This window comes from Perissodus microlepis, chromosome 18, assembly GCF_051167445.1.
Source record: "Perissodus microlepis isolate ML-2025 ecotype Zambia chromosome 18, ASM5116744v1, whole genome shotgun sequence".
NCBI classification, from domain to species: Eukaryota; Metazoa; Chordata; class Actinopteri; order Cichliformes; family Cichlidae; genus Perissodus; species Perissodus microlepis.
This window is the reverse complement of record NC_140478.1, coordinates 22156046-22183076: the sequence shown is the minus strand read 5'-3', so window position 1 is coordinate 22183076 and position 27031 is coordinate 22156046. Positions and strand designations below refer to the sequence as shown.

The following is a 27031-nucleotide window of genomic DNA, read 5'->3' as shown; positions in this document are numbered from 1 at the left end:
ATCATTATAAGATATATGGTTTTATCTACATTACATAGATGCAAGAAGGAAATTCTCATATCTGTTAATGTGCATGTTAGCTGAAGCTGAAGCACTCAAGGCCAAAATAATTAAAATCTTTAAAAGAGAAACATGGTGCAAAGTGAGCACAAACCTTCAAAATGAATTAAATATCTTTATGTGAGAGCATCCAGATAAATTATAATGAAAAACATTGCACATTGACTAAAAGTGAACGAAAGCTTCAACAATACCAATACTTTGTGTTTGTGGCTGACCTGCACCCAAACGAGTTGCTCACTCTTCGACATCTTTTCAATCCTCTCCCGTTTATCCTCCTGTTTGACTTTCTTTCTCTTACCGAGAGAGCCTCTCTTTATTTCCACCAAAGAGTTTAAGCTCATTGAAATTTAGGAACAACAATCTATAAACAAGGCTGGTATGTTTGTATTAAGTGACTGCTTGACTGCTTGACACATAATGCTCAGATATGTAACAGAGTTTTGAGGGGATACATGTCTTCTCTCTGCATTTTGGAAATGAATGTGTGATTTGTGATTATTTCTCTTAGGGGTTTTGTGTAAAAGATAAGTTAGTGTTTATCTGGTCTGCTCATTGATATTCTGAAATAAAGCTTCAAAGAGAAAGATTTTATTTCAAATTAAAAAAACAATCAGTGGATTTAAATGCTTCCTTGAAAAGTATCTCTTCTACAGTTGTTTCGCAGTTTTGGTGGGCATTGGTGTTGACCTCAGCTCTGTCTGAAATGAGCCATGTTACTTCCTCTTCTTTTAAGATTACATGTTCATTTTCTGGTTAGTTGCTCCTTGTAAGCAGAAGCTTTGTGTGCCTGAGACGACCACAGTGGATATCCACTCTCTGAAATTTTGAGTTGTTGTATTATTGACTAATTTTTAATACAAGGGAAACTGCTGAAGCTTAACAATTAATTTGCTTATGTTTTAAGGAATAAAACATTTTCTGGTTAAAGTATAATAATGCATTTGATGCTGACTTCTTTCTTTTACTTTTTCTTTTATTTGTTCTTTTTTGCCTGTCCTGTCCGGCAGTGTAGCGATCAGAATTGTTGTCTGAAGGTTAAACAAAATGTCCAAGTGGAGCATTATTGCTTTTGCTATACTAGTGATATGCGTACTTTATTAGACTTTTATAAACATTTTTTTATTTTGAGTTATTACAGCCCAAATAGACAATACCGGGAAAAGGAAAGAAGAGAGAAAGAGAAGTTGGGGAGAAAATTAAGAAGAGGGAGAGAAAAATAGAGAAGAAGAGGGAGAGAGAGAGAGAGAGAGAGAGAGAGAGAGAGAAACACTGAAAAAAAAACAAGAAAAAAAAACAAAACAGCAGGGAAACCACAGAGACAACCAACATATGCATACGTAGCAGTAAATAATAAATATTAAATGTTACTGAGCAGCACACAGTATAAATGACACATGACATGTTTAGAGGCAGCAGCCGACCAAGATACTGTGCATCTGTAAGTACCTGTTTAGACAGCTGTGTGTGTGTGTGCTAATAAGGTTTCTCCAAGTATTTAATGGTAGGTGTGGGAAGCCCCAGCCCTGCTCCCCAGGACATAAAGCAGGCACGGAGGAGACCCAGACCCCAGACTTCCATAGGTCCCCCAGAGCACAAGAGCCCCAGGAGGACCTGGAAGGGGGTCACCAATAGTGCAGAAACTACAGGGGGCCCACAACAACCCCGGGCTGGCTCCTAAAGTCTGCATGCCAAATATCCTAACAAGATACTAACCCCAAGTTGCTCTCTGATGCATCCGTCAGAGTATGAATGTGTGTGAATATTAGCTAGAAAGCATTTAAAGCATAGAAAAAATGCTTGTGTGAATGTGGCAGGTTGTATAAAGCACTTTGAGTGCTCAGTTAGAGTAGACTTTATGTAAGAATCAGTCCATCTACCAAATCAGTCCGAGGTGGGTGCGGGCACAGGCCACAGGCAGGTAGTGTGGTGGGGGTAAATAGGCCTGACAACAACTACTATAACAAGAGAGAGATTGATCTAATGTGGCAGCAGAGGCTGTATCAAGACTAATATGGTCCAACAAAGGATTTTAATTTTGATGGTTGATAGTGGGAGATTTCGCCAGTGTTTCACATCATCTTCTATTGTTCTCTGGACTGGAAGGAGAATAAATCTGACAGCCTGGGGGAAATGATAACACAGATGAATGCGATGCTTCCCACTTCTAAAGGATAGCGCTGTCCTCCTGAGACATTTAAGGAACTGAGAGAACCTTTAACATGGAGCACTGATACTGAGGTCACAGAGAGGAGGAAATAAAAGTCCCAGTAAATCCCTAGATCTGCTAACAGGGAAGTGGGGAAGCTGAAGTTGTTTATCTGCTCAGTGTGGAGTTAAATCTTCATTAAGACACCATGAAAACTTCATCTGTCTCTCTGCTACTCGGTGAGTCAAACACAGAGTTTCTATCTTAGTCATTTATTAATTAATTCAGTATAGATCCAGCACATATGAATAATGGAAAACACATAATTTCAGAGACAGATTAAAGTCTCCTTGAGATTAGTTGAACTTCTCTCTCATACTATCTGTTTGAGTTTGAGGGTCACTCTGTCTCTAAAACACAGAAATATGTTTGTTTTTAGTTAATACTGCTTTGAAAAACATCTAACATTCACTATAACTTTAAGAGGCACATTTTATCTTCAATTTTCTACATTTCTGTTACTGTTATACTGTTGCCTCACAGCAAGAAGGTCATGCATTTGAATCAGCCATCTGACGGGGTCTTTCTGTGTGGAGTCTGTATGTTCTCCATGTTTTGTGGGTTTTCTCCGAGTACTCCAGATTGTCCCACCATCCAAGGGCATGCATGGGGTTAACTAGTGATTCTAAATTGCCTGTATAGGCTGGTATAGGCTCCGGCACTCCCACAACCCTGAAATGGATAAGTCGATTAGAATGAATAGATGGATAAAATTTTCCAGCACCTAGTGACATGGTGATGTCATCAATTAGGCTGCAGTGTTAAGTCATACTTTACCTGACTCACATGTTATGGGAAGGTGAAAGAAACTTTGTTGTTGGGATATATAAAGTTGTGTTTGTATTTGTTTTAGTTGTATTTGTATGAGCAAAATTATGTAAGAATTCAGTTAAGTATTAAACCGAAGTTAGACGAAAGACAGTTTTTGTTAAGACAAATGTTGTAACTTTGGTCATTACAGTCACAAGGAAAGATGTAAGGTCTGAAAAAAATGAAGTGAAAGTTTGGCCTTAAGGAAAAAAACAGAAAACATGTGAATCGGATTTGGTAAGCTTTCACCGACAGGGAAGAAGCTTATCTAAGACAAGGGTCAGGACTTTCTGAAGACCTTTACCATCAAGCTTTTTACAGTTAATTAAACCTAGATATGAAACATTTTAGATGACTGAAAGAAATAATAAAGAAAGATGTTAGCAAACAACAGAAGCTAATGGAAACCACAGTGCACACTCAAAAACATCGGCGTAACTTTGTGCTGAACATTGGGGTTACATATTAAACATGCAACTATTTTGCTGGTAATACCTGAAACGAGTAAAGAAAATCAACAGCCTATTTATGCAAGATAATTCATATTTTTATTGGGGGTGTTATATTAGTTAGGGGAATTACGCCCCTGCTCAAAAAGGAAAAAAGTCAAAGTAAAAATGAATCTATTTTTCAGATTGTGAAAGTGACCAGAGGTGGCAAAAGTAGAGACATTCTGTACTTAAGTAGTACAGATACTAGTATTAAAAATATTCTAGTAAAAGCTGAAGTACTGATTCAACTTCTTTACTCAAGTAAAAGTGAAAAAGTACACATTCTTTTTAGAGTTATTTTTCTGCAAAGCTAACCAAATGTTGCTATGTTAAGGTAATAATAAAATAATATTAGTAGATGGGAATACAAACTTTATTTTAGTCTAAATTTTAATTCTAATAAATATTCTCAGCTTGAGTCAGTTAAGGTGAACATGAAAATAAAAATTTGCTCTGTTTTCTGTTCCTACTTTGTAGAGGGTGACTTTGCCTCTAAACAGAAATTGTGTACAGTCAGGGGTTAAAGTGAGATACAGCAGATGGGAAAACCCCAAAATCGGTTGAAATGTCTTAGTGTGCAGAAAAGAATCATAACTTACAATAATTTCTATTGCGAATTCGGTAGATTTTATAAATGTACAGGCTGTGATCAGCTGACCTGCTGCTGCTCTGAGGTTTACTTCTCTTTGTGGATTTACACAACTAAATTTATCAAGATGAAAGCAGATGTTTCCTGAGGTGTCCATCCTCTACACTGGAAGTATACTGTTTATATGTACTAACTTTATACTAGACCATGAGCATCACAGCCAATGTGCCCCATCACACAGTACAGCAAACAACCTGTTTATCCTGCACTAACCTGCAGAGTATTTTTTATCTGATTTAAAAAACATTTAACATTGATCACTCCCACATCTAATGCAAAAACCTGACCCTAATTTCTGTTTCCTTACAAGTTTTAACTGAATTATTAAACTGTTAATCTACTGTTAAACTGCTGTGCTTCTCTGATCATGTCCAGTTCAAACTAGTAAAGTGTGTACAACATAAACAGTCAGGTTATCAGGGCTTAACTGTGCCAGCAAAGTGTATTCTTGTGAAATTATAACTAAATGTCAATACAGTTCAATAAAATCTAATGTATACAGCTCCAAAACACAAGAATCAAGGTGCTTTACATTGTAAGATGAAGGTTCTTCAATTATACTGAGAAAACATCAGATGACCGTCTATGAGCAAGTGTGGGGAAGGAGACGGGACCAAAGACATGCTGTGGAGGAGCCAGAGAGTAATAATAACTAATGAATAAATAAGCGAGGAGAAAAAAGATGACTCGAGAAGAAAACCTCACCATGATCGTTGGGGTTTTCTCTGTCAGTAGGTGACTGTTTTGGTATTATATAAATAAAATGTAACTGAATTGAATAGTCATCCCACAGCTGTATTATTACCCACAGCAATTTTAATAACTACTAAAATTTACTTAGACTCCTCTCTCTCTGACCTTTGACCTTATTTGACTGTCTTCATGTTGCAGGTGTGTGTGTGCTGCTGCTGTCTGCACCGACTGTTTCTGCAGGTGAGTTTATGGAAGTGAAATTATTCAGTGGCACTCGACCAATAATACAAATACATTTAGTCCGTCTGTGTTTCTGTCTGTCCTCCAGTCTCTCTGTATGTCAGCCCAAACCATCAGCAGTTCTTCAAAGGAGACCGTTATGTCTCCCTGAGTTGTGTCGATGATGGTCAGACAGCTGATGGATGGAGAGTAAAGAGGACCAGAGGAGTATCCACTGAGGGCTGTAGTACAGCTGCAGACTTTAGAAGGTTTAATAATTCCTTCTGTGTTCTGGATCTCTCCGTCTCATCTGGTGGAAGTTTCTGGTGTGAAAACTCATCTGGACAGAAGAGCGATGAAGTCTCCATCGCTGTTTCAGGTACAGAAAGCGATCTGTTCCCATCTGTCTTGCTGTCTCTGTATGACTCTGCTTTGTGGACCTCTGTCTCTAAATGACTCTGTTTGTCTCTGCTGGTCAGAAAAACAGTTGATCCTGGAGATCCCAGCGCTTCCAGTGAACACAGGAAGTAATGTCACTCTGCTCTGCAAACCCAGAAATGGTTCAGCAAAAAAATCGTATTTCTTCAGAGATAAAGTCAAACTTGGAGATGGACCTGAAGGAAAATGGATTCTCCATAATGTGCAGCAGTCTGATGAAGGGCTCTACTCGTGTTCTACTCTTATTCATCAGTCTCCCCAAAGCAGGCTGAAGGTCAAAGGTCAGAGCAGCGACATCACTCCTGCTTTAAAGATATGAGTCGGGGGCAAAAAAAATCTAAAACTAATCCCTCTCTCTCTTTACTCCAGGAAGTGAGAAACTTAAAATAAGAAAAGCATTCATTCACAAGCATAAACTAAACTGCTGACCTGATAATAAACTGAACCATCTTCATCGTGTCTCTTGCAGAGCCTCCTCCTCCCCCTCACACAACCATAATGTACACTCCTTCACCCTCACCCTCACCCTCGCCTTCTGGTAATACTGAGCCTTCGGCCTCTTCCTCTCTTCGTCCTCGTTCACCCTCTGTGTCTGTACTAAGACTCTTCTGCCACCTGCTGGTTTTCTGTCCATACTTCATCTCTACCATCCTGCTGCTGTTGATCTGCTGCAGCAGGAAATGAGGTACACTCTCTTATCTAGATTTCAACACATACGCCAATCATCCACTTCAGTTCTCCATCCTGATTTCTTAACTCTGCCCACAGGTAACAAACATGATGCATCCATGGAGATGACCGAGGAAGAGGATTGAAGCTGCAACATTTTCAGTGTTTCAGTGATTTCTTTTTTAATCTGTTGCATTGATGCGTGTGGGGTTTTTTAAGGTTCATGATTACACTAAAAAATCAAACATTTGTGAAATATGAACAAACTGGGCTAATATAAGTGTATTTATGTTTGTTAAATGATTATTGGTTGTATTTGTATTAAAGGAAATTCAGATCAGCACATTACCTTTTTTAAACACCTGCCATATGAAACACTTGTAGTTTGTAGAATCATGATCTGATTGCTGTTGTGCAAAACACATTTGCTTTTCCAAGAGAAGCTACTCTCTGTAGGCTCCTTTTATTAATATTTTTATTGTATTTATTAATTATTTTTATATTATCTGTGTGAATATTATGCTGGAGCAGACAGGAGGAGAAGGCCAGGTTGGCAAAAGATAGAAGGAAAAAGAGGAACAGACAAAAAAAAGGGACAGAAAGAAAGAGAAAAGAAGTGGGGTGGGGGATGAAACAAGCAGACATGCTGGTCTCCAATTGCTGCATCTGTAGCAAAGCACACTTATACGCAGTGCCTGAAAGAGAAAACAGGGAGAGCCAGAGGCAGAGAAGAAAGAACCAGGACACTCCGGCCATCCGGGGTCCCCCATGAGTGCTGAAAACCAAAGGCCACACATCGCTATTACAACTGTGCCTCCACCCCAGCAGGGGGAAGATGGAGGCACCAGACAGAGCTCCCACAGCCAAGAGCAGGAGAGGCAGGGCAGTGATGACCAACGAGGAGCAACAGAACACAGATAAACTGTTAATTTGGTTATAAATTCAGCTTTTATAGTTCAGAAACAGTGCTCATACATTATATTATATGACTACTGTTTTGAACTATGAATGTTAAATACACTATTTTCGTATCTCATAAACCCATATTTTATTTATATTTTAAGAAAAAAAAATTTCAATGACAACAAGAGCTCTGAAAAACATTGCGATTAGCGCAACAGAAGGCTGAAGAAATAAGTAGCAACAAACAGAAACAGCTGGAGGAACATTTTGTATCTCATCAGGTTACATAGCAACAGGTAAGTATCATTGCATTGTTTTTATTTATATTTTGAACATCTTGTATGGAATTGTGGTTGTAGTTGTTTGTGACTCTTATGTTTATATTTGAGCTTGTCTTGTTGTAAAATGAATACGGGACCAATGAGGTGCTTTCTCGAAAAGAATAAAAAGGACCTAAAATTAATGGTGAAGTCTTGATGTAGTTCACCATAAATATCTCTGAACACTTGGACTCCACAGTATAATACATGTACTTAGCGTGAGGCATGTGCAGGAAATCATGTATATTGTGTCAGGGCTTCAAGACAAACAGAACAGCAAAAAACAAACAAAAAAACATAACAGATGGACTGACACCTCCACGCCCTCTAAAGTCATCATAAAGGCTGATTTTTTAAATGCACAGTAAGCAAAGCAAGGAAGAAGTTTGGGATTAGACAAAGTCATTACAAGTTTTCTTTAATCTGAACTGTAAATTTGAAGGAGTCTGGAAACTAATACCTTACTTATGTTAGTAGTTTACAGTTCAATTCTTCAATTATTCTTGTAAAACAAGGACACAGTATCGTGTGTAGTAGAGAGGAGAGTAAGTAAAATTTATTTACATTTTGTAACTTTTTACAAATAAACTGCCTCACAATTATACAAGAAAGAAAAGGATAACATATCATAAAGATATAATACAACATAAAATACCAAGCTTTGAACAAAACTGTGTTCTGCTGCTCTTTTAAACAGTTAGCAGAATCTGTACAGCATGAATGAGTTCTAATATTTCAGTCCAGAGGGAGCACATGAAGCAGACAAGGAATCTGACCCAAAACAGACCCCTGAGGTATCCCAGAAGGAACAACTGTTGTTTCAGAGATAACTGAATTCATAAAAACACTAAAAGATCTCCCAGATAGATATGACATGAGCCATTTTAAAACATCACCAGTAAACCCAAACATGTCCTTAAGCCTGTTTATCATTAGCTTAATTATAAAACAGTGCAAAGACTTATTGCACTCAGACTTTAAAAACACTGGTACGTGAGGAATATTGTGAGAGAAAAAATTGTTAATTGTATCAAACAAGACTTTAAGAGTTTTTTTTCTGAAGCAATAAGATGTGAAAAATACTCTATTCTGGCATTTTTTGACCTGTCATTTAGTGATGAAACTGATTCTTTAACATGTAACTCATGAAGCTGGAGCTTGGAAGCCTTCCACAAATGTTCCAACTTGTACAAATACCTCCTAAAATAATAAATATGTTCATTTTTCCAAGTACAAAAACTTGAATATTGGACAATTCTTTGTTTTAGGGGTCCTGGTGGGTCAAAAGTAGACTTACATTCATTGTTAAAGGACAAAATAAATGTATGAACGTCACTATGAGTCATGTTGGCACCAAAAAAGGCAGGGACCCTCTCAGCAGGATTGTGATTTATAATCCACCTTTGAATCATCAATTTATGAAGTGAAGGATCCAGAACAAATGACAGACTAAAAAATATACACTTGTGGTCTGTCACATGTACATTTTTCACACATACATCGTTTGTTTTTAAACCCAGGGAGAAAGACCCAAGATCCAGCGTGTGGCCTTTTATATGTGTGGAGCCAGAAACATGGTGCTTAAAGTTCAAAGACTCAGCAGCTGAGTTACAGGATCCATCGATATGAAGGTTAAAATATCTCAGTATTACAACCTTCCCCAATGTAATGATAAATGATGAAAGGTTGCCAAATTCAGCTGAAAATACTCTGGCAACACCAGGAGGTCGGTAGACTGAAATACAATAAAAGGTTTTCAAAAAACCGACCCTAATCATCTGTAACTTAAATGAAGAAATAGAGTCTGACTTCATCAGCCTGCATGTGAGTCTGTGCTGGTACACAGCAGAAAGTCCTCTGCCACATCCCCAAAGACACCCAGTTACAATGACGGAAATGCCAGCTGTGCAGATCTCCTCAAAATAAACATGATCAACGTCCTGCTGTGATGTCTCAGTCAGGAGTATGAAGTCTGGAGACTCCTTGATGAAGAGATCATTTAGAATAAGTGGTTTGTCTATAATGGAGAGAGCATCAAGCAGAGAAATTGGTGATGGCTGGTCAGCACCCTCAACAGATGACTGCAGCATCACTTTGATTAAACAGCTGTGCACATCTGTGTAAGTGCCACATTGGACAGTGAGTCCCGAACCAGGTGAAGCTATCATCGATGTCAGGACATCAATCCTGCTAGCAAAATGGAGGAGAGATGGCGAACATGAGGTCCGCATTCTCAGGCATCATCAGTAGTCCCTGAGCAATTTTTTTTTGCTCTTATCTGGTTTCCTGAAAAAACAAGAGTTATTAACATGTTAGTGACTGTAGGTGCTGTGCAGAGGGAGCAGATTTGACACTGGTTAGATGGTACTTACGTGCTTTCACAAATCCTGTTGTCACAAGGCAAATTACTATTATTAGGAAAAGCACAACAGATGAAATAAAAAAATAACGATGTCTTGATGCGCTTTCACAGACAACATCTCTGGTTGAGCTTCCTTCTTCAACTTTAATCTGGCTCTCAGAGCAACTGTGGCAAAAAAGAAATAAAATATAAATAAATCATTATTATCAGTGTTTATTTGTGTTTGCACTGTAAAGATGTTTGTAACAATGTGACCATCAATATTAACTGTTTAACTGTCCTGTCGTATGTCTGTGGCTCAGATATGCAGGACAAACATGTCCTGGAATGTAGCTGGTTCCACTTTAATATCTAGTTACCTGTAACTACCCAGTACTCTATCTGCGATTACCCAGTTCTCATCATTTTACTAACATTTTATTGGCATGTCATAATTCAATTTTCACACCAATCATGTAAATAATCATTATTGCAATATCTATAGAAACACAGTCAACAGTCAAAGTTTTTTAAACCTTTATTTTGTCTTTGTGGCAAAATAATTAAACTAAATGTAGCAAGACTGTGTAAAACAAATACTTAGACAATTATTTATCACTATGTGACTTTCACACTATAGAAAGTCACATAGTGATATTTTTATTAAAATCATGATTATCATCAGTACATAGTTACTGAGACGCCACATTATTATTGGTAATTAATAATTGATAATATACGACTGTATATACAGACAAGAGAACATGACCACATGGTGTTGCTATAGCAATGATATTCTGGTATGACACTAAATCACATGGAAATTTATGTTGGTATTACTGCAGGCAATGTGATGTGACACAGCCCAGAATATGAGAGATTCCATTAAGACACTGATGATCAATAGCTGAATATATAATACACCTTTAGAGGGATTTGAATATAAATTATGACCTATGTTTTCCAACCTGTGCACTTCACACCGTCCTTGGAAAAAAAGCCTGGCTGACAGTCTTCACACACTGTGTCACTTCTGCTGGTTCCTGAAAGAAACACATTCGTTGTTACACACAATCCAGAAAAAAAAACTAAAATCACAGTTTATCAGCTCATCTAAAAAATAGACTTAGACTTAAAACTTTCTTACCAGGTTCTTTTATCCTCTGACCAGCTTCACACTGTGAATGTTTCTCTGCCAAACTACATCCGTTACTGTCTCTCAAACCTTTGCAGTAATATCCATTTAAAACGTCACACACTGTGTCAGTTGTTGCTGTACAGTTCTGCTTGACAAAGAGACCATGACCTAAAAAAACAAAACAAAAAACATTAGTGTAAAATGATGTTTCTGTAATTTACTTTTAAATGAAAGCTTTATTTTTTTTTTCAATCTAAATTTGACAAAGGATTTCTTATCTGACTGTACCTGTGTCACAGGCAGTGCAGGGGAAACAATTATACAGGCCGTTGGGTTGGTTCATAAAGGTCCCCAGCTCACAAGAACGGCACTGAGTTCCTGAATATGCTGTGCAGTCTCTCTGAACAACTCTACCTGTTCAACATAACACAACATTTATGTCAGACTTTTAGCATTTAACACAGAGTGAATCTACAGTTGTGCAGTTGTAGTGTTGGGTGTTATATACAGTAAGTCAAGCAGCTACAACATTACAGATCTACAAATTCAATGTGGCCCAGTTTCCTGATCCAGTATCACGGCAAAACGTGTAACAGACACATCGGTCCACTGTGTCCCTTTCATGCTTTACCTCTCCAAAGCGTGAAATGGACACTTATGCAGAAGCTGCAGTAACAGTGGAGGGAAATATTTTATTTCAAGTAACATGAAAATAATCATGTTTAAACAGACATTATTAACACATTTACATGTACATCTTTCTTAATTGTTTTAAGAACCATGGAATGTACTTCATAGGTTTCTTGGTCACTACCGACTTCTTGCCTTTACATATATTGTCTCCCATTGCTGGTGATGCAACTTGTGCTTCATTTTACTGCTTGTGATAAATAATAATAAAAATAATAAAACACATATTTCTTCTTTTAAATTTAACTGAGATGCAGGAAGTCAATATTAATCACCTGAATACAACATAAAATATCTAATAATAGACAGGGCGGCTCTACACTGGGGCAAGAGGGGGCAACGCCCCCTTAAACAAACGTCCTGCCCCATTAAATCAAACTTTCAGAAACTGAGAAAGAAAAAAAAATAGATTACCCACAAACTGAATATGGACAAGATTTACTACAGCATCTGAAAAATGCACTGGAAAAGGCACAAATGTCATGGTTTCACCTCTTGTTCGCTCTTTCCCTTCGTGCTCCGTTTTTGCACAAGCTCACACAAAACTCAGCAGAAAACCCCCTCTCACCCTCCCCCCAGCTAAACATCCAATCACTGTTAGTATATAAATGACCCATTGATAGGTTTCTCAGTAGGCAGAGCAGAGCAAAATGAAGCAGCAAATCTCTGTCATCAAAATTACAGCGACTCGTCAGATAATTAACAACTAAAAAATACATCTATTTTAGTCAAGCTCAGCGATTTTAGTAAAACTCATTTACTTTTCACCCCAGCTTCCAGCAGCCCGCAAAGGGAAAGTTAATGCTGTGTGATAGGTCCTAACCTCCTAACACAGGCAGACTATGCTTACAGGATGTGACGTTACAACTCTAGTGAAATATTAATGTGTCATATATTTGTCCAAGATGTATTTCTTTGTTATGGTAAATAAAATTAAAATCATGAGTGGTGACTTCTATAACTTTCAGTATGTAATTTGGCATTTTCTACTGTTGTAGGCTGAAAATAAATACATAATATAATTTCATTCAGTTTAAAGGTTTATTTGCAACATGCAAAAACAGAGAAAATTGAAAGTTACAAATGTTTTGTGCATGAAACAAATTCAGACGTGGTGCAGATGTGTGTGTCACAAGTTAATCTGGCTGTAGGCTAAGGCACTTGGCCACAGGTGGCGATAGTTGACTCGACTCCATTTGAGTGTACACAAAGTAAACTGCACGCTTTAGTTACGAAGCGAAAACGCTGAAGTCGGAGTAATAAAACATACGAGGGGAACGACAGCGAAGACAAGATTCTCCAGATCGATTACTCTTGCTGTCCTGTGAACAGCATTTCGTCTACTTTTGTCTATCGTGTCATTTCAAAGACGAAACCAAAACGGATCAAATATCAATGTCCCCTTATCGATATGTGGTTTGGGGGGGGGGGTCCTTCTTCTATATAGCTATTGTGTTTCAGAATGACCTGCTTTGGAGGTTTGTGCACATTTGCAGTCATCGATCGCTTTTCTTCCTACCTTCGTTGCACATCGGGCAGCACCATCCATCATTTGTTTTATATTCCTTTGTTCGACACGATAACACGGGCACCATGAAGACGGCGGCATATCCTACAGGAAAACACAAGAATATTATTAATGTCCTGGGATAGACCTATAGCTCAGTTAGCTCACAACCTAAGCTAAAGGCTGTGTCGTATACACGAAACTGCTGCTGTACTTACCGAAGATAAGCAACGCAGACAGCATGATATCACATCCTAACACGCTGCTCTGTAATACATTTGTAGACTTTATTTCACTAAAGTACTATACAAATCTAACAGAAACAGCTAAAATGCGTTACGCTTTCGGTTGTGATGTGGGCGTAACAGGAAGAAAACTTAGGGAAGAAAGAGCCAAAGTCCATCCCACACTGACGATTCTCGTGACTTTTGTCGACAAACTGAAGATATTTTACTTATCTTTTACAAGGATCATCTTCGTTTAGACAGAGACAATAAAACAGAAAGAGTTTGAAGGAAATCGTAGGATTTAATGTTTAATTTGTACACATTCCTGCGATTGTTTTACTCCTGAACCCGATGAATATTTACGAGTAACACGAGACAGACTGAGGATCGCGGAAGTATTCGTAGCCGAAGATTTTACTAATGAATAATGAAGCTGGGATTTTTATTTGAACCTGTACCTGGATTCGTATTTGCCACTGTGAAATAAAAAGTAAATAATTTATAGCCACGTAGATGGTTACCATTAATTAATAATATTTAGGTTTTAAGAGTAATTATTTAAGAGGGATTCGTTTGGTGAAACGTAATCGCCAGATGATGAGACGTCGTGGTGTATTCACTGAAAAGAGTTGAAAATCCAACGATGGATTGGATAAAAGAGCACAAGAAGTATAAAACAGTTCAGTACTATCATTACTTCAAGTATAAATAGATAAGACAAGTAAAAACAAAAAAAAACAAGTGAGTGTCTTTATATAGAATTGGCTGAAAATTACTTGTAGCCAGTCACTGGTATTCTGGTATTCACTGGTATTATTAAGCCGCATCAGTACAAAGCAGTGATTGGAGAAAACCAGCAGTTTCAACAACTACGTTATCTTTCAGGACATCCTAAAGCCTCTCTGTCTCCAAGAGTCTCCTCTTCCATTTGATTAATCTTCTTTGTATGTAGACTCAAATAATTTGTGACCTCATAATGATCAACACGGCAGTGCTTTGCTTACACTGAATCTTGGAAATGTGAGGATGCAAGAAATGAAATAAAACCAGCTGTCTGTGATACCAACTAACGTGTTAACTTTTTAAAATGATGTAAACTTTTTAGAAAACGTGTCCGTGAATCTGATGAAGAACTACTGTACGTCTGCTGTACACAAGTTTGTTGAAGGTTTTCTTTATTGTCTCTATACAGTCAACCTGTTTATAAAATATTCCCCATAAATACATTACAAGGGTAAATATGAACTTGTATCTACACAAATATCTACAACGAATTCCACAGAAAATGTGTATAGCAAAGATAAAAACATTACAAACTGCTCCTCTCATTTGTTCCATAATGCTGCAGTAAATGTCTGATCATCTCATAAATATCGCAAAGTGCTTCACTACAGGATGCTGTCATGGTTCTCAAGATCTGGAGAGGTTGTGGTGTGTGTCTTTTCTCCCACCAGGGCAGAACTGGACCTTGCTTCCCCGCCTCTGAGCCCGCCCTCAACACATACCTGTGGCTTGTTTACACTGATGCTGCTCTGGCTTCTCATCACACGTATTATTACTGGCAAACTACTTAAAACGGCAGGAGAGGCTGCTTCCTCACTGTATTGTCACACTACCTAGCGTCAGTGTAGACTAGCCCTTTGAGCATTCTTTGTGATTTCCTAGAGCTTCCTCCTAACATTGTTTCCCTCTGTGTACAGGCCTTCTGGATTCCCTGCCGTCTGGATTCCTGTGGATGTGTGTGAGTGAGCATGAGCATTCTGGATCGGACTATCTGAGTGAGTTGTGGATTCAGTAGAAGAGGAGTGTGTGTGCGCCTTCCTTGGACCTTCCCTCCCCTTCGGACCCCCCTCCACCCCCCCTGTAGTCCCGTGTTATTTGTCTCACTGTATATATGTATATATCCTCACTTGGTGCCTCATTGTAAATAAATCCTTCACCTTCTCTCTAAACTTAAGAGTCCTGCGAGTGAGTCCTCTGCCTAATAATCTGTGACAGATACTAAGAAATTAAAACACAAATTTACCCAAAAGCAAGTTTAAAAAGTTGAGGTTTTAGCTGCTTTTTTTTTTTTTTTTAATAATCCACAACAAACACCTCACTGTTGTCTTACCTGCTCCCTTGACCCATTCAGTACCTCTGTTTCTTTTCCTTCCTTCACAGAAATAAAAAAAGACATATAAAAAAATGTCATTTCCTGTGTTGTTTTGAGTTCCATTTTTGTCTGAGAAAAAGTTATTGACAGAAAATATAATATAAATCATGATGTCAGTGTTCTTTGTCATCCTCACATTACTTTTAGATTCCAAATTTAATCACTCCGAGTGCAGCTTCAGGTTAAAATCACACCACAGAAGGCGAATCAGCTTCTATTGGACAGAACACTGAACTTGGCCAACAGATTATTTCATCCAGCTTGTTTTCACTGTAACTTTTACTCTTATTGCAGTTCTTTTTCCAACTGCTTCTCCCACAGTCTTTGCTTCTTTTCATCAGGTTTGCTTTGAGCTGTTTGCCTGTAAGCTGTGACTTAAAGGGCTGTGAATGAAAAGTGAACCAGCAGGTCACTAGTTAGTTATGGTCCTTTCCATTTTACTTCAAATTAACACAATATTCAGAGTTTATGAAACATTAATTAAGGTATGTTCCACAGTTTCAGCATCAACCAAATGCATCATAGCAGCCATCAAATCTGTTAGTTTGATTTTAATAACTTTATACAAGACTGAACAGAATTGTATATGATTTATTAATATTTATAATTACATTACATGTTTGTATCAATCTGGTACTCTGGTATGTCTTATAGCAAGAGAATCAACCATGCTGGCTGATGTGTCCTGGTTTACAGCTCCTGTGTTTCTGTGTCTTCATGCAGTGGACACCTTCAGATTCAGTAAAGTCCCTCCACAGACTTTATCTGATGTTGCTGTACATGAACCCTTTTCCTTCAGACCAAAGCCCATCAGCACACACAGTACAAAGGATACACTACATTTCTGCACTGTTTAATGTGATACTCTACATCTTAGTCCTTTGTGACTAAATACAGCCTCTGACTTTGGACACATCTGTTTTCTATGGATAGTTGTGGTGCCAAAAAAGTGATTTTCAGTATTTTCCAAAAAAGTGATTGCCACCATTTAAACTGTCATAAATGACCTGTTGGCCTATAATGTGTAAAAAAAAATATGTCAAACGTTTCCATCATGAATGATATCGAGTCATTTTGAACCACAAACAACATTTTTTCCACAAGGTAGAAGCTGCAATCAGTTTTTGACAAAGTGACTTTTATATATGCTTCATGGATCCAGTTAAAAAACCTCATAAACATTAAAAATGTCTTTTTAAAGAGACATTGGGTGAAGAGGCTAATAGAAATTGCAACAAATATAACATAATAGTTTTTTAGACATTTTAAGTGGCCAATAACCACACTGATTATAATTTGGGTACAATAACGCAGCCATAAAGATATTTGCAAAACAGGTAATTTCTTTATTTTATATACAACTCCTTCATAAATCGTTTTGACTGCAGTCTACCTTCCAATATAAACAAAGACATTACACATACATACACAAACACCAGAAATCGCCTTTCGGAACAACACCGTGATCCAACTGCACCTATTTAGTTGTCAATGCTGGGTCTTCTGGCCTTCCCAGCTAAATAAAAATTGCTCATGGCTAGTGAGTTCAATTTTCTTTGTAAAAAGAATTTTTTCTCCTTCCTTCCTTTTCTTTGGTTTATTATTACACAAAGAAAATTTGTGTTGCAGCAGGAAAAAAAACCCTAAGCAATAATAAAAAGGCAACACTGTGTTGTTAAGGCTTTAAACTGAAAAATCAACACAATGCAGACGATGCACTAACCTGTCACAAGGCTAGCAAATGCTACTGAGCAAAGCAAAAAAGGTAAAAACACAAAGTAATGCTGACTTGATGTTCTCCCACAGACAACATCACTGGTTGAGCTTCCTTTGACCTTTATCTGTGTGTTTGAGCAACTGTTGGAAAGGAGAAGTGAAAGAGAAAGAAAATCCAAATAAATCCAAATAAATCCACGTGAAGGAGCAGGACCACAGAGAATTATCAAGATAATAATTGTTATAATATTTTAATATCCTGTCATATGCAACATGTATGTAAGAATTTTACACTCTAAGTCACTGTTTCCCAATCTTTTGGGGCCACGACACATATTTCACATAAAAAAAAAAAAATCACACGGCACACCACCAAAGAAAAATGTCACAAAAAGCATATTGATAATTTTTGCCCGTGTACATGGCATAGCGGAAAGGGTTCGGTTTGTCCCCAGTACACTTTTTTTGCTTTCTTCTGACCACTACTCATGCTAGGGGCATCATCTGGGTCGGAATTTTCTCCAGGACCCAAGTCAGATTGACTACTTTTTCTTTTTAAATATTTATTTATTGCTATTACGCCGTGCGTGGTCTCGCTCACAGCATGACTATTATGTAATTTCTTCTTGGTCTTCTTCTGTTTTACTGGCAGTTGGCAACTCATTTAATTAGAGCAGATAGTTGTACTGCCCTCTAGTGGAAGACAATGTAATTGTTCTGCCCGTGACTCATGCCGGACGCTTCGAGTACTAATCAGGTGGAACCAGATAATCTTCCACGGCACACCTGATCATTTCTCATGGCACACTTATGTGCTGCGGCACAGTGGTTGGGAAACACTGCTCTAAGTTATGAGGATTTTTGTCAGTTCTACACTCCAACAAGGTTTTATCAGAAGTCACTCAAAACCTTTCAAGCTATCATGTTTACAGAATGGCACACATGCACACACACCCTATTAAAAACATGATTACCTCTTTCCAGAGGTAATCATGTTTATCTTCTATACACAGTAACTGAGACACCACGCTGTTACTATTAATGAATCTCTGATAATAGATGACTGTATTTTAAATTATTTAAACTTTATTTTCAACAAATTCAAAGTATTTATTCTACAATTACAACATTAAAATCAAAAGTTGGCTAATTTTCTGTTTAATCAGCTGAATCACTGGTTCTCAGGTTACTAAAGGGGGGCACATCCCAAAGTCCCGTGTGGAGGTGGGTAATATATCACTGAGATATGAAAATATAGAAAAAAAAGCATTGAGTTTTAAAATGGTTGCAGATAGCAGCATTTATAACTGTAGTGCTACCGTCATCAATGTCAGACTGCTTAAACTGAAGTGTGAATCTAACAAAAGAAAACGTAAGTTCAAAAGTAGCCCAGGTAGTATTTTCCCTGGAATTTTCAAATAAAGTATAAAAAACTTTTAACACTGTTATTAATAAATCAAAAAATATAAAAATAAAAAATATTTTCTATCTGGGGCGGTTTATCATGTCAGGATTTTAACCAACTGCTTAAAGTCCTGCTTTTCCATCATGTTACTGCATCACTAATTTCCACACATTGTTTGCTCCTCCTGTTATAAAGAGTCTAAGTAGCGAGTGCAGCTAGTAACTGCTCCTGTCTCCTCATGTGTCTTCATAGCCTCGTTCTACTCAACGGAGTGTTTTCCACTTTTAACAAACAGATTTCCTGCATGTTTTGTCCTGTGTTTGCTGGAGGCTGCTGAAGTAGCTGCATTTTTAGTTACTAAATTATCACTGACACACTGCTCTTACATTCAGACATGCACGGTTTTGACTCCTTGTCATAAACACTAGGAAACAAACACATAATGTTGCTATAGCAACATACAGTATATAGTATAATACCGGTATTATTGCAGATGATATGATGTGGCACAGCCCTAGTCCCAAGTATATGAGAGATTCCATTAAGACATTGATGATCAATAACTGAATATATTAAACACTTTTAGAGTGATTTTGTTATAAATTATGACCTACACTTTCCAAGCCGTGCACTTCACACCGTCCTTGGAAAAGAAGCCTGGCTGACAATCTTCACACACTGTGTCACTTCTGCTGGTCCCTGAAAGAAACACATTCGTTGTTAAACAAAAAATTTATCAGCTCATCAAAATGGTCTTAGACTTTAATTTTTCTTACCAGGTTCTTTTATCCTCTGACCAGCTGCACACTGTGAATGTTTCTCTGTCAAACTACATCCGTTACTGTCTATCAAATCTTTACAGTGATATCCATTTAAAACGTCACACACTGTGTCAGTTGTTGCTGTACAGTTCCGCTTGACAAAAAGACCATGGCCTAAAAAAAAACAAAACAAAAACATTAGTGTAAAAATATTCTGTAATTTACTTTTAAATGAAAGATTTATTTTTTTAATTTAAAATTTACAAAGGATTTCCCATCTCACTGTACCTGTGTCACAGGATGTGCAGGGGAAACAGTTATACAGGCCGTTGGGTTGGTTCATGAAAGTCCCCAGCTCACAGAAACGGCACCGAGTTCCTGAATATACTGTGCAGTCTCTCTGAACAACTCTACCTGTTCAACACAGCACAACATTTATGTCAGACTTTCACCATTTATGCCAGAGTGAACCTAAAGTAGTGTTGTAGTGTTGGGGTGTACTTTACGGTAGGTCAAGCAGCTTGGAAATCACAAGTGAACTGAGCGATACAACATTACTGATCTGCAAATTCAATGTGACCCTTTTTCCTGACCCAGTACAGTAAAACATGTAATAACACATTGGTCCACTGTGTCCATTTCATGCTTGGCCTCTCCAAAGTGTGAAATGGACACATGCAGTTCCAGCAACCTGAAGTAACAGCAGAGGGATATTTCACTTCAAGCCAACAAGGAAACAATCACAGGAAAGTGGGTAAACAGACATTGTTAACACATTTACATGTAAAGACATACTATCCATCTTGCTTAATTGTTTTAAGAACCCTGGAATGTACTTCATACGTTGCTTGCTCACTACCAACTTCTTGCCTTTACATATTTTGTCTCCCGTTAATGCAACTTGTGCTTCATTTTACTGCTTCTGGAAAACATTTTGTGAACTGTGTCAGTTCTAAGTATCAATAAATTTATCTGACTGTTGGAAGGGAAAAAAATGAAGACAACAGATTTTCTGGGTCAATAACACATAAAACACACATATTTCTCCTTTTATGTTTGACTGAGATGCAGGAAGTAATTATTAATTACTTAAATGCAACATAAAATATCTAATGATAGATTGTGTTTTCATTTAACACAAATGTTTAAAACTTTTACAAAAAAACAAGGCGAACCAGCTTCTATTGGACAGAACACTGAACTTGGCCAACAGATTATTTCATCCAGCTTATTTTCACTGTAACTTTTACTCTTATTACAGTTCTTTTTCCAACTGCTTCTCCCACAGTCTTTGCTTCTTTTCATCAGGTTTGCTTTGAGCTGTTTGCCTGTAAGCTGTGACTTAAAGGGCCATGAATGAAAAGTGAACCAGCAGGTCACTAGTTAGTTACCATTTTACTTCAAATTAACACCATATTCAGAATTTATGAAACATTAATTAAGGTATGTTCCACAGTTTCAGCATCAACCAAATACATCATAACAGCAATCAAATCTGTTAGTTTGATTTTAATAACTTTATACAAGACTGAACAGAATTGTATATTATTTATATTACATATTACGCTCATTTTAGTACTTTATGTCTTGTAGCAAGAGAATCAACTGCTCTGACTCATGTGTCCTGGTTTACAGCTCCTGTGTTTCTGTGTCTTCATGCAGTGGACACCTTCAGATTCAGTAAAGTCCCTCCACAGACTTTATCTGATGTTGCTGTACATGAACTCCTTCAGACCAAAGCCCATCAGCACACACAGTACAGAGGATACATTACATTTCTGCAATGTTTAATGTCCTTTGTGACTAAATTACACTTTTAGTGAATATATGACTTTGGACACGTTTTCTATAATTAGCTGTGGTGCCAGAAAAGTGATTTCCGGTATTTTCCAAAAAGTGATTGCCCCCATTTAAACCGTCATAAATGACCTGTTGGCCTAAAATGTGTAAAAAGTATGTCAAACGTTTCTGTTATGAATGATATCGAGTTATTTTGAACCACAAACAACATTTTTTCCCACAAGGTAGAAGCTGCAATCAGTTTTTGACAAAGTGACTTTTATATGTGCTTCATGGATTCAGTTAAAACGCCTCATCGACATTAAAAAAAGTCTTTTTAAAGAGATGTTGGGCCAAGAGGCAGAAATTGCAACTACTTACCAATATAAGCAAAGACATTACACATTAAAAACAAAACAAAAAACATACAGAAACACCAGAAATCACCTTTTGGAACAACACCGTGATCCAAAAGCACCTGTTCAGTTGTCAATGCTGGGTCTTCTGGCCTTCCCAGCTAAAAGTCTATTAATGATATAAATAAACTGCTCATGGTTAGTGAGTTCAATTTTCTTTTTAAAAGGGCATTTTTTTCCTTCCTTCTTCTTCTTTGCTTTATTGGTACACAAAGAAAATTAGTGTTACAGCAGGAAAAAAAAACCTAAGCAATAACAAAAAGGCAACACTGTGTTGTTAAGGCTTTAAACTGAAAAGTCAACACAATGCAGACGATGCACTAACCTGTCACAAGGCTAGCAAATGCTACTGAGCAAAGCAAAAAAGGTAAAAACACAAAGTAATGTTGACTTGATGTTCTCCCACAGACAACGTCACTGGTTGAGCTTCCTCTGACCTTTATCTGTGTGTTTGAGCAACTGTTGTAAAAGAAGAGGTGAAAGAGAAAGAAAATCCAAATTAATCCACGTGAAGGAGCAGGACCACAGAGAATTTTCAAGATAATAATTTTATGTAAATTGTTATAATATTTTGATATCCTGTCAAATGTTGATGAAAAACTAAAGTAATTTTGCAAGTCTGAATATTACATCAGTAGTTCTAACTTTTAAGTTCTAAGTTAATTATTATTTTATTTTATGAGCCTGACATAAAAATGTAACAGTGTATTAATATCTGTAAAGTGCATTCTATATGGGATCCAGTTAGTATTCTTGCTGACAAGCATCTTGTGTTTTCACTCTAAAAACAAGATGTTTGTGATAAAGCAGAGCTCATGTTTATGTGTCCTAATGTGGCCATCAGGATTAACTGATGCCTCAACTGTGCTGTCATCTGTCTCGATCTATTGAATGAGAGGTCAGAGGTCAAATGTGACATGCTGTTTTACATTTGTGTATTGTGCTTTCTATGTGTTGATAGTACGCACAGTGTTTGTAAGAATTATACACTCTTAAGTCATGAGGATTTTTGTCAGTTCTACACTCCAACAAGGTTTTATCAGAATTCATTCAAAACATTTCAAGCTATCATGTTTACAGACAGAATGGGACACATGCAGAGGTTTCCAGAGGTACTCATGTTTCTCTTCAATACACAGTAACTGAGACACCACCATGTTATTATTAATGAATCCCTAATAATCTATGACTGTAGTTTAAACTATTCAAAACTTTATTTTAAAAAAATTCTAAGTTTTTCTTGTACCATTACAACATTTATAAATAAAAGTTGGCTAATTTTCTGTTCAATCAGCTGAATCACTGGTCCTCAGGTTACTAAAGGAGGGCAATTCCCAAAGTCCTGTGTGGAGGTGAGTAATATATGACAACTGAGATATGAAGATATAGAAAAAAATACTGCATGTTTTTTAAATGCTTACAGGCAGCAGCATTAATAACTGTAAGTAGATGAAGCATCCTTCTTTTCCAGAGAGCTAGTCTCACCAATGTCAGACTACTTAAACTGAAGTGTGAATCTAATGAAAGAAGATGTAAGCACAAAAGTAGCCTAGGTAGTATTTTCCCTGGAATTTTCAAGTGAAAGTATAAAATAATTTTTAAAACTTGAGTTTGACAATAACTAAATTACCTTACTCTTGTAAAATGTTAGGAGCTGCACAATATTGTCATATATTAATATTAAAAAATATAAACATAAAAAATATTTTCTGCCTTGGTCAGTCTATGCTTAAAGTGTATGCTTAAAGTCCTGCTTTTCCATCATGTCACTGCATCACTAATTTCCATCCACTGTTTGCTCCTCCTGTTATATAGAGGCTAACTAGCGAGTGCAGCTAGTGACTGCTCATGTCCCATGTGTCTCGTTCTACTCAAAGGTGTGTTTTTACCCTCTTCTACCAGTTTGTTGTTTTCACTTTTTTCCAAGCAGTTTTCCTGCATGTTTTTGTCCTATGTTCACTGGAAGCTGCTGAAGTAGCTCAATTGCACACTGCTCTTACATTCAGACATGCATGGTTTTGACTCCTTGTCATAAACACTAGGATACAAACACATATTCTTGCTATAGCGACACACAGTGTATAGTGTAATACCGATATTATTGCACATGATGAAAATTCTCCTGGGCTGCTCGCATGGAAATTTACAAAATCAACATCAACATTGCGGACCCCCATCACGGCGCCAGCTGCAGGCCCAAGGCTGGAGCCGAACAATCACTCCCTGATAATGACTGTGTTACGGCTATTCTTCCCGTCCCATGCAAGGTCACCTGGATTGGCTGGAGGACTGTTTTCTTAGCCTGATAGGCCGAAGGACACTGTCTCAGCTGAACTATGGACACGCACACACATACACTTACACTGATAAGCACTCACTCATCCCCCCTCCCTTTCCTACGCCTTCGACGCTTGTTGCCCCCTGGGAACACGAGGCGGGTCCGGGCCCGTGCTGTCGAAGAGATGACGGCGCCGTCGCAGGATGGCTGCTGTGTTGCCTGGGGTTACTCCTCATCCCCTACCCCTCCCTGTGGCTTGTCATGTCTTCCATAATGTTGTGCTGTGGACATTTACGTGCTTTTTTGTGCAGAGGAGTTTTTTTTGTTTCCTGTTCTCGTGCTGTCCTACCATGGACGCACAGCATGAGTGGAGGTCTCTTTTTTTCCTCTTGTACCTTCCCGTTGTTGTGTACATTTCACTGTTTTTCTTGTAACGCTACCGATCTCCGACTTGTAATCCCATGTGATGTTTGTGTTATGTGTGTAAGGTCGGGGGGGGTTACCATCTCGCTACAGGGCAACCTGCTTGCGACAAATAAAGCTGTCATTCATTCATTCATTCATATGATGTGGCACAGCCCTAGTGCGAAGTATATGAGAGATTCCATTAAGACATTGATGATCAATAACTGAAAATAAAATAAACACTTAGAGTGATTTTGTTATAAATTATGACCTACGTTTTCCAAGCAGTGCACTTCACACCGTCTTTGGAAAAGAAGCCTGGCTGACAGTCTTCACACACTGTGTCACTTCTGCTGGTTCCTGAAAGAAACACATTCGTTGTTACACAAAAAATCCTAATTTATCAGCTCATCTAAAAAAACTTTTCTTACCAGATTCTTTTATCCTCTGACCAGCTGCACACTGTGAATGTTTCTCTGCCAAACTACATCCATTACTGTCAATCAAACCTTTGCAGTGATATCCATTTAAAATGTCACACACTGTGTCAGTTTTTGCTGTACAGTTCCACTTGACAAAGAGACCATGACCTAAAAAAAAAAACATTGGTGCAATTTGAAAACCTTTTTATTTTTTAAATTAAAATTTGACTAAGAAGTTTCCATCTGTACCTGTATCACAGGTAGTGCAGGGGAAACAGTTAGATAGACCATTGAGTTGGTTCATGAAAGTCCCCAGGTCACAGGAACGGCACCGAGTTCCTGAATATGCTGTGCAGTCTCTCTGAACAACTGTACCTGTTCAACACAACACAACATTTATGTGAACATTAAAGCCACATTAAAGGTCAAGAACACAAACGCACAGTGAATGCACAGTGTATTAAATCTGGGGTGAATCTTTTTAGACACACATTTTAGAAAACTTTAAACACCACAATAGACTGTGTAAAGTTACTAAGCAACCACCAGCTGGTACTGGCAAAATAACTGCCAGAATATAATAGTTTCCTCTGTACTCCTACTATATATTACTAAATTTTTTATATTTCAAGAACAATTGGTGTGCGCAAATATTGCAAAATACAAGCCTGTGTGGATGAGTGCTGTGGAGCAGATAATAGTAAGCACCACTTACAACTTTTTCTGATAGTGGAGGAGCCTCTGCTCTGTGAACCATCTGCATATTTCACATAATTATTACAACAACAAGATAACACAGACTAGTAGCTTACCTAGTCATCTTTTGGGCATTATGAAGAACTAATTGTTGATAGATAGAGAAATGTTATATCACTGATTCAAATGTACGTGCAGATGAAAAGAATCAACTTTTTTCAGGTACTGATAGATGGGTATAAGAAATTGCCTTGTTTAGAACTGTACAATCCTTGTGTGCATCATTATTTTTTCACACAGTAGCAGTTTCAACATGTGACAATACCAAAAGAGGTCATTGGGTGTCTCTTGTATGTATTACTGTAGGGTCTACCTTACAGTATAAACTGCCTTGAGGCGACTGTAGTTGTGATTTGGCGCTATATAAATAACATGTGAATTGAACTGTGAATATGGGGATCAAGTTGTTTTTAAACCTCTACAGCTCTGGTACATTTGAAATGGTTATAGTGTGCCACAAAGCCTTGCATTACCCCACACTTCACCCTGTGCCAACAGTGCTGTAGAGGCACATGCTCAACACCTATGATCATATGAAATGACGTTTCAGTATGTGTAAGATGAACTGAGTCGAGGTGGACGGAAGGTATGAAAAAAAAGTTTATCTCATCTGAACGTGCAATTTAATAACTTGTTTGTGTGCTGCCCCCTCAGACAAACAGTTACAATTTATTTACAATACTTGGGATGTTTCCTGAAAGCTATTATCTGAACTGTGTCAATTCTAACTATTAATGAAGGTTAGTTGACCGTTTCAGGGAAAAAAATGATTTAAAAAAAAAGAGTCAGCAGATTTTCTGGTTTATTAACTTAAAGAATTGTGAGATAAAAGAAGCAGCTGTAACATCAAATAAGATAGACGGCTCTTTATTTACTCTTTGTTCTCACAGTGGGAACTCACATAATGTGGGCGGGTTTACTTCTAGAAATGTTTTCTTATCGTACCTTCTTGGCACATCGGGCAGCACTGCCCATCCCTTGTTGCATACTCCTTTGTGTGACAAGACACCGCAGAAACCACGGAGGCAGCGAGACATGCTGCAGGCAAGAACAGGATTAAGACGCTGTGATAAGCATCCTCCACACAGGCTACAAGCTAAGCTAAGGTTAGCTTTACATAAAAGACGTGCTGCAAACATGGAGCTGCTGTTTGACTTACCAAATACGAGGAACACAGAAACCATGATATCACAGGCTAACATGCTGCCTTATATAGCGGCTGAAGCAATTATTTGTTAAATAAAAGTAACCCTTTAAAAGTCTGTAGTGAAAGTTAGCTTAAACGTTGCTCTTCGTTTAGTGTGGGCGTTCATGCTGAAAAGCTATCAGTGTTCTGAATGGTTAACTCTGGGATTGTGAGGCTGCTCCGACGTTTGCGAGGTGCAAATCTCTATTGAGGGACCATTTCAAATTAAAATTCCGAGAGGAAAAAACTGGAATCCGACTTTAAACTTAATCTGGAACGCACCGGTTGTGGCGTACTGGGTGGAGCACGACGACGTGAATTCATGGGGCGTTTTTTGATTAAATCAGAATTATTGAACTAGGGCGTATTCCGACTTCCGAGATTTCCG

General features: G+C 37.8%; 3 protein-coding genes across 5 annotated transcripts; 1 reads left to right on the top strand and 2 right to left on the bottom strand.

Moving 5' to 3' along the window:
* Nucleotides 1–2333: 2333 nt before the first annotated feature.
* LOC146367849 (uncharacterized) lies at nucleotides 2334–6578 on the top strand. The gene is made up of 6 exons (XM_084912058.1): nucleotides 2334–2448; nucleotides 5111–5152; nucleotides 5241–5510; nucleotides 5611–5850; nucleotides 6039–6254; nucleotides 6338–6578. Exons 1-5 carry the CDS (start codon nucleotides 2418–2420, stop codon nucleotides 6251–6253), a joined length of 798 nt encoding a protein of 265 aa, XP_084768184.1. The 5' UTR covers nucleotides 2334–2417; the 3' UTR covers nucleotide 6254; nucleotides 6338–6578.
* A 683-nt stretch (nucleotides 6579–7261) lies between these two features.
* Nucleotides 7262–15210, bottom strand: LOC146367848 (tumor necrosis factor receptor superfamily member 14-like). Of its 3 annotated transcripts, none has more exons than XM_084912059.1 (7): nucleotides 13356–15210; nucleotides 13150–13242; nucleotides 11229–11354; nucleotides 10950–11108; nucleotides 10761–10845; nucleotides 9834–9988; nucleotides 7262–9747 (listed from the first exon to the last, which is right to left on the bottom strand). In XM_084912059.1, exons 1-7 carry the CDS (start codon nucleotides 13378–13380, stop codon nucleotides 9695–9697), a joined length of 696 nt encoding a protein of 231 aa, XP_084768185.1. In that variant the 5' UTR covers nucleotides 13381–15210; the 3' UTR covers nucleotides 7262–9694. The 3 variants fall into 3 exon arrangements, with proteins under 3 accessions (XP_084768185.1, XP_084768186.1, XP_084768187.1); XM_084912060.1 differs by having other exon boundaries at nucleotides 10771–10845; XM_084912061.1 differs by lacking the exon at nucleotides 7262–9747 and having other exon boundaries at nucleotides 9900–9988; nucleotides 10757–10845; nucleotides 13356–15209.
* An 884-nt stretch (nucleotides 15211–16094) lies between these two features.
* LOC146367847 (tumor necrosis factor receptor superfamily member 5-like) lies at nucleotides 16095–27031 on the bottom strand. Its single transcript, XM_084912056.1, has 10 exons — nucleotides 26617–27031; nucleotides 26403–26495; nucleotides 24951–25076; nucleotides 24711–24869; nucleotides 24555–24639; nucleotides 21922–22055; nucleotides 19690–19815; nucleotides 19417–19575; nucleotides 19255–19339; nucleotides 16095–17376 (listed from the first exon to the last, which is right to left on the bottom strand). Exons 1-10 carry the CDS (start codon nucleotides 26657–26659, stop codon nucleotides 17238–17240), a joined length of 1149 nt encoding a protein of 382 aa, XP_084768182.1. The 5' UTR covers nucleotides 26660–27031; the 3' UTR covers nucleotides 16095–17237.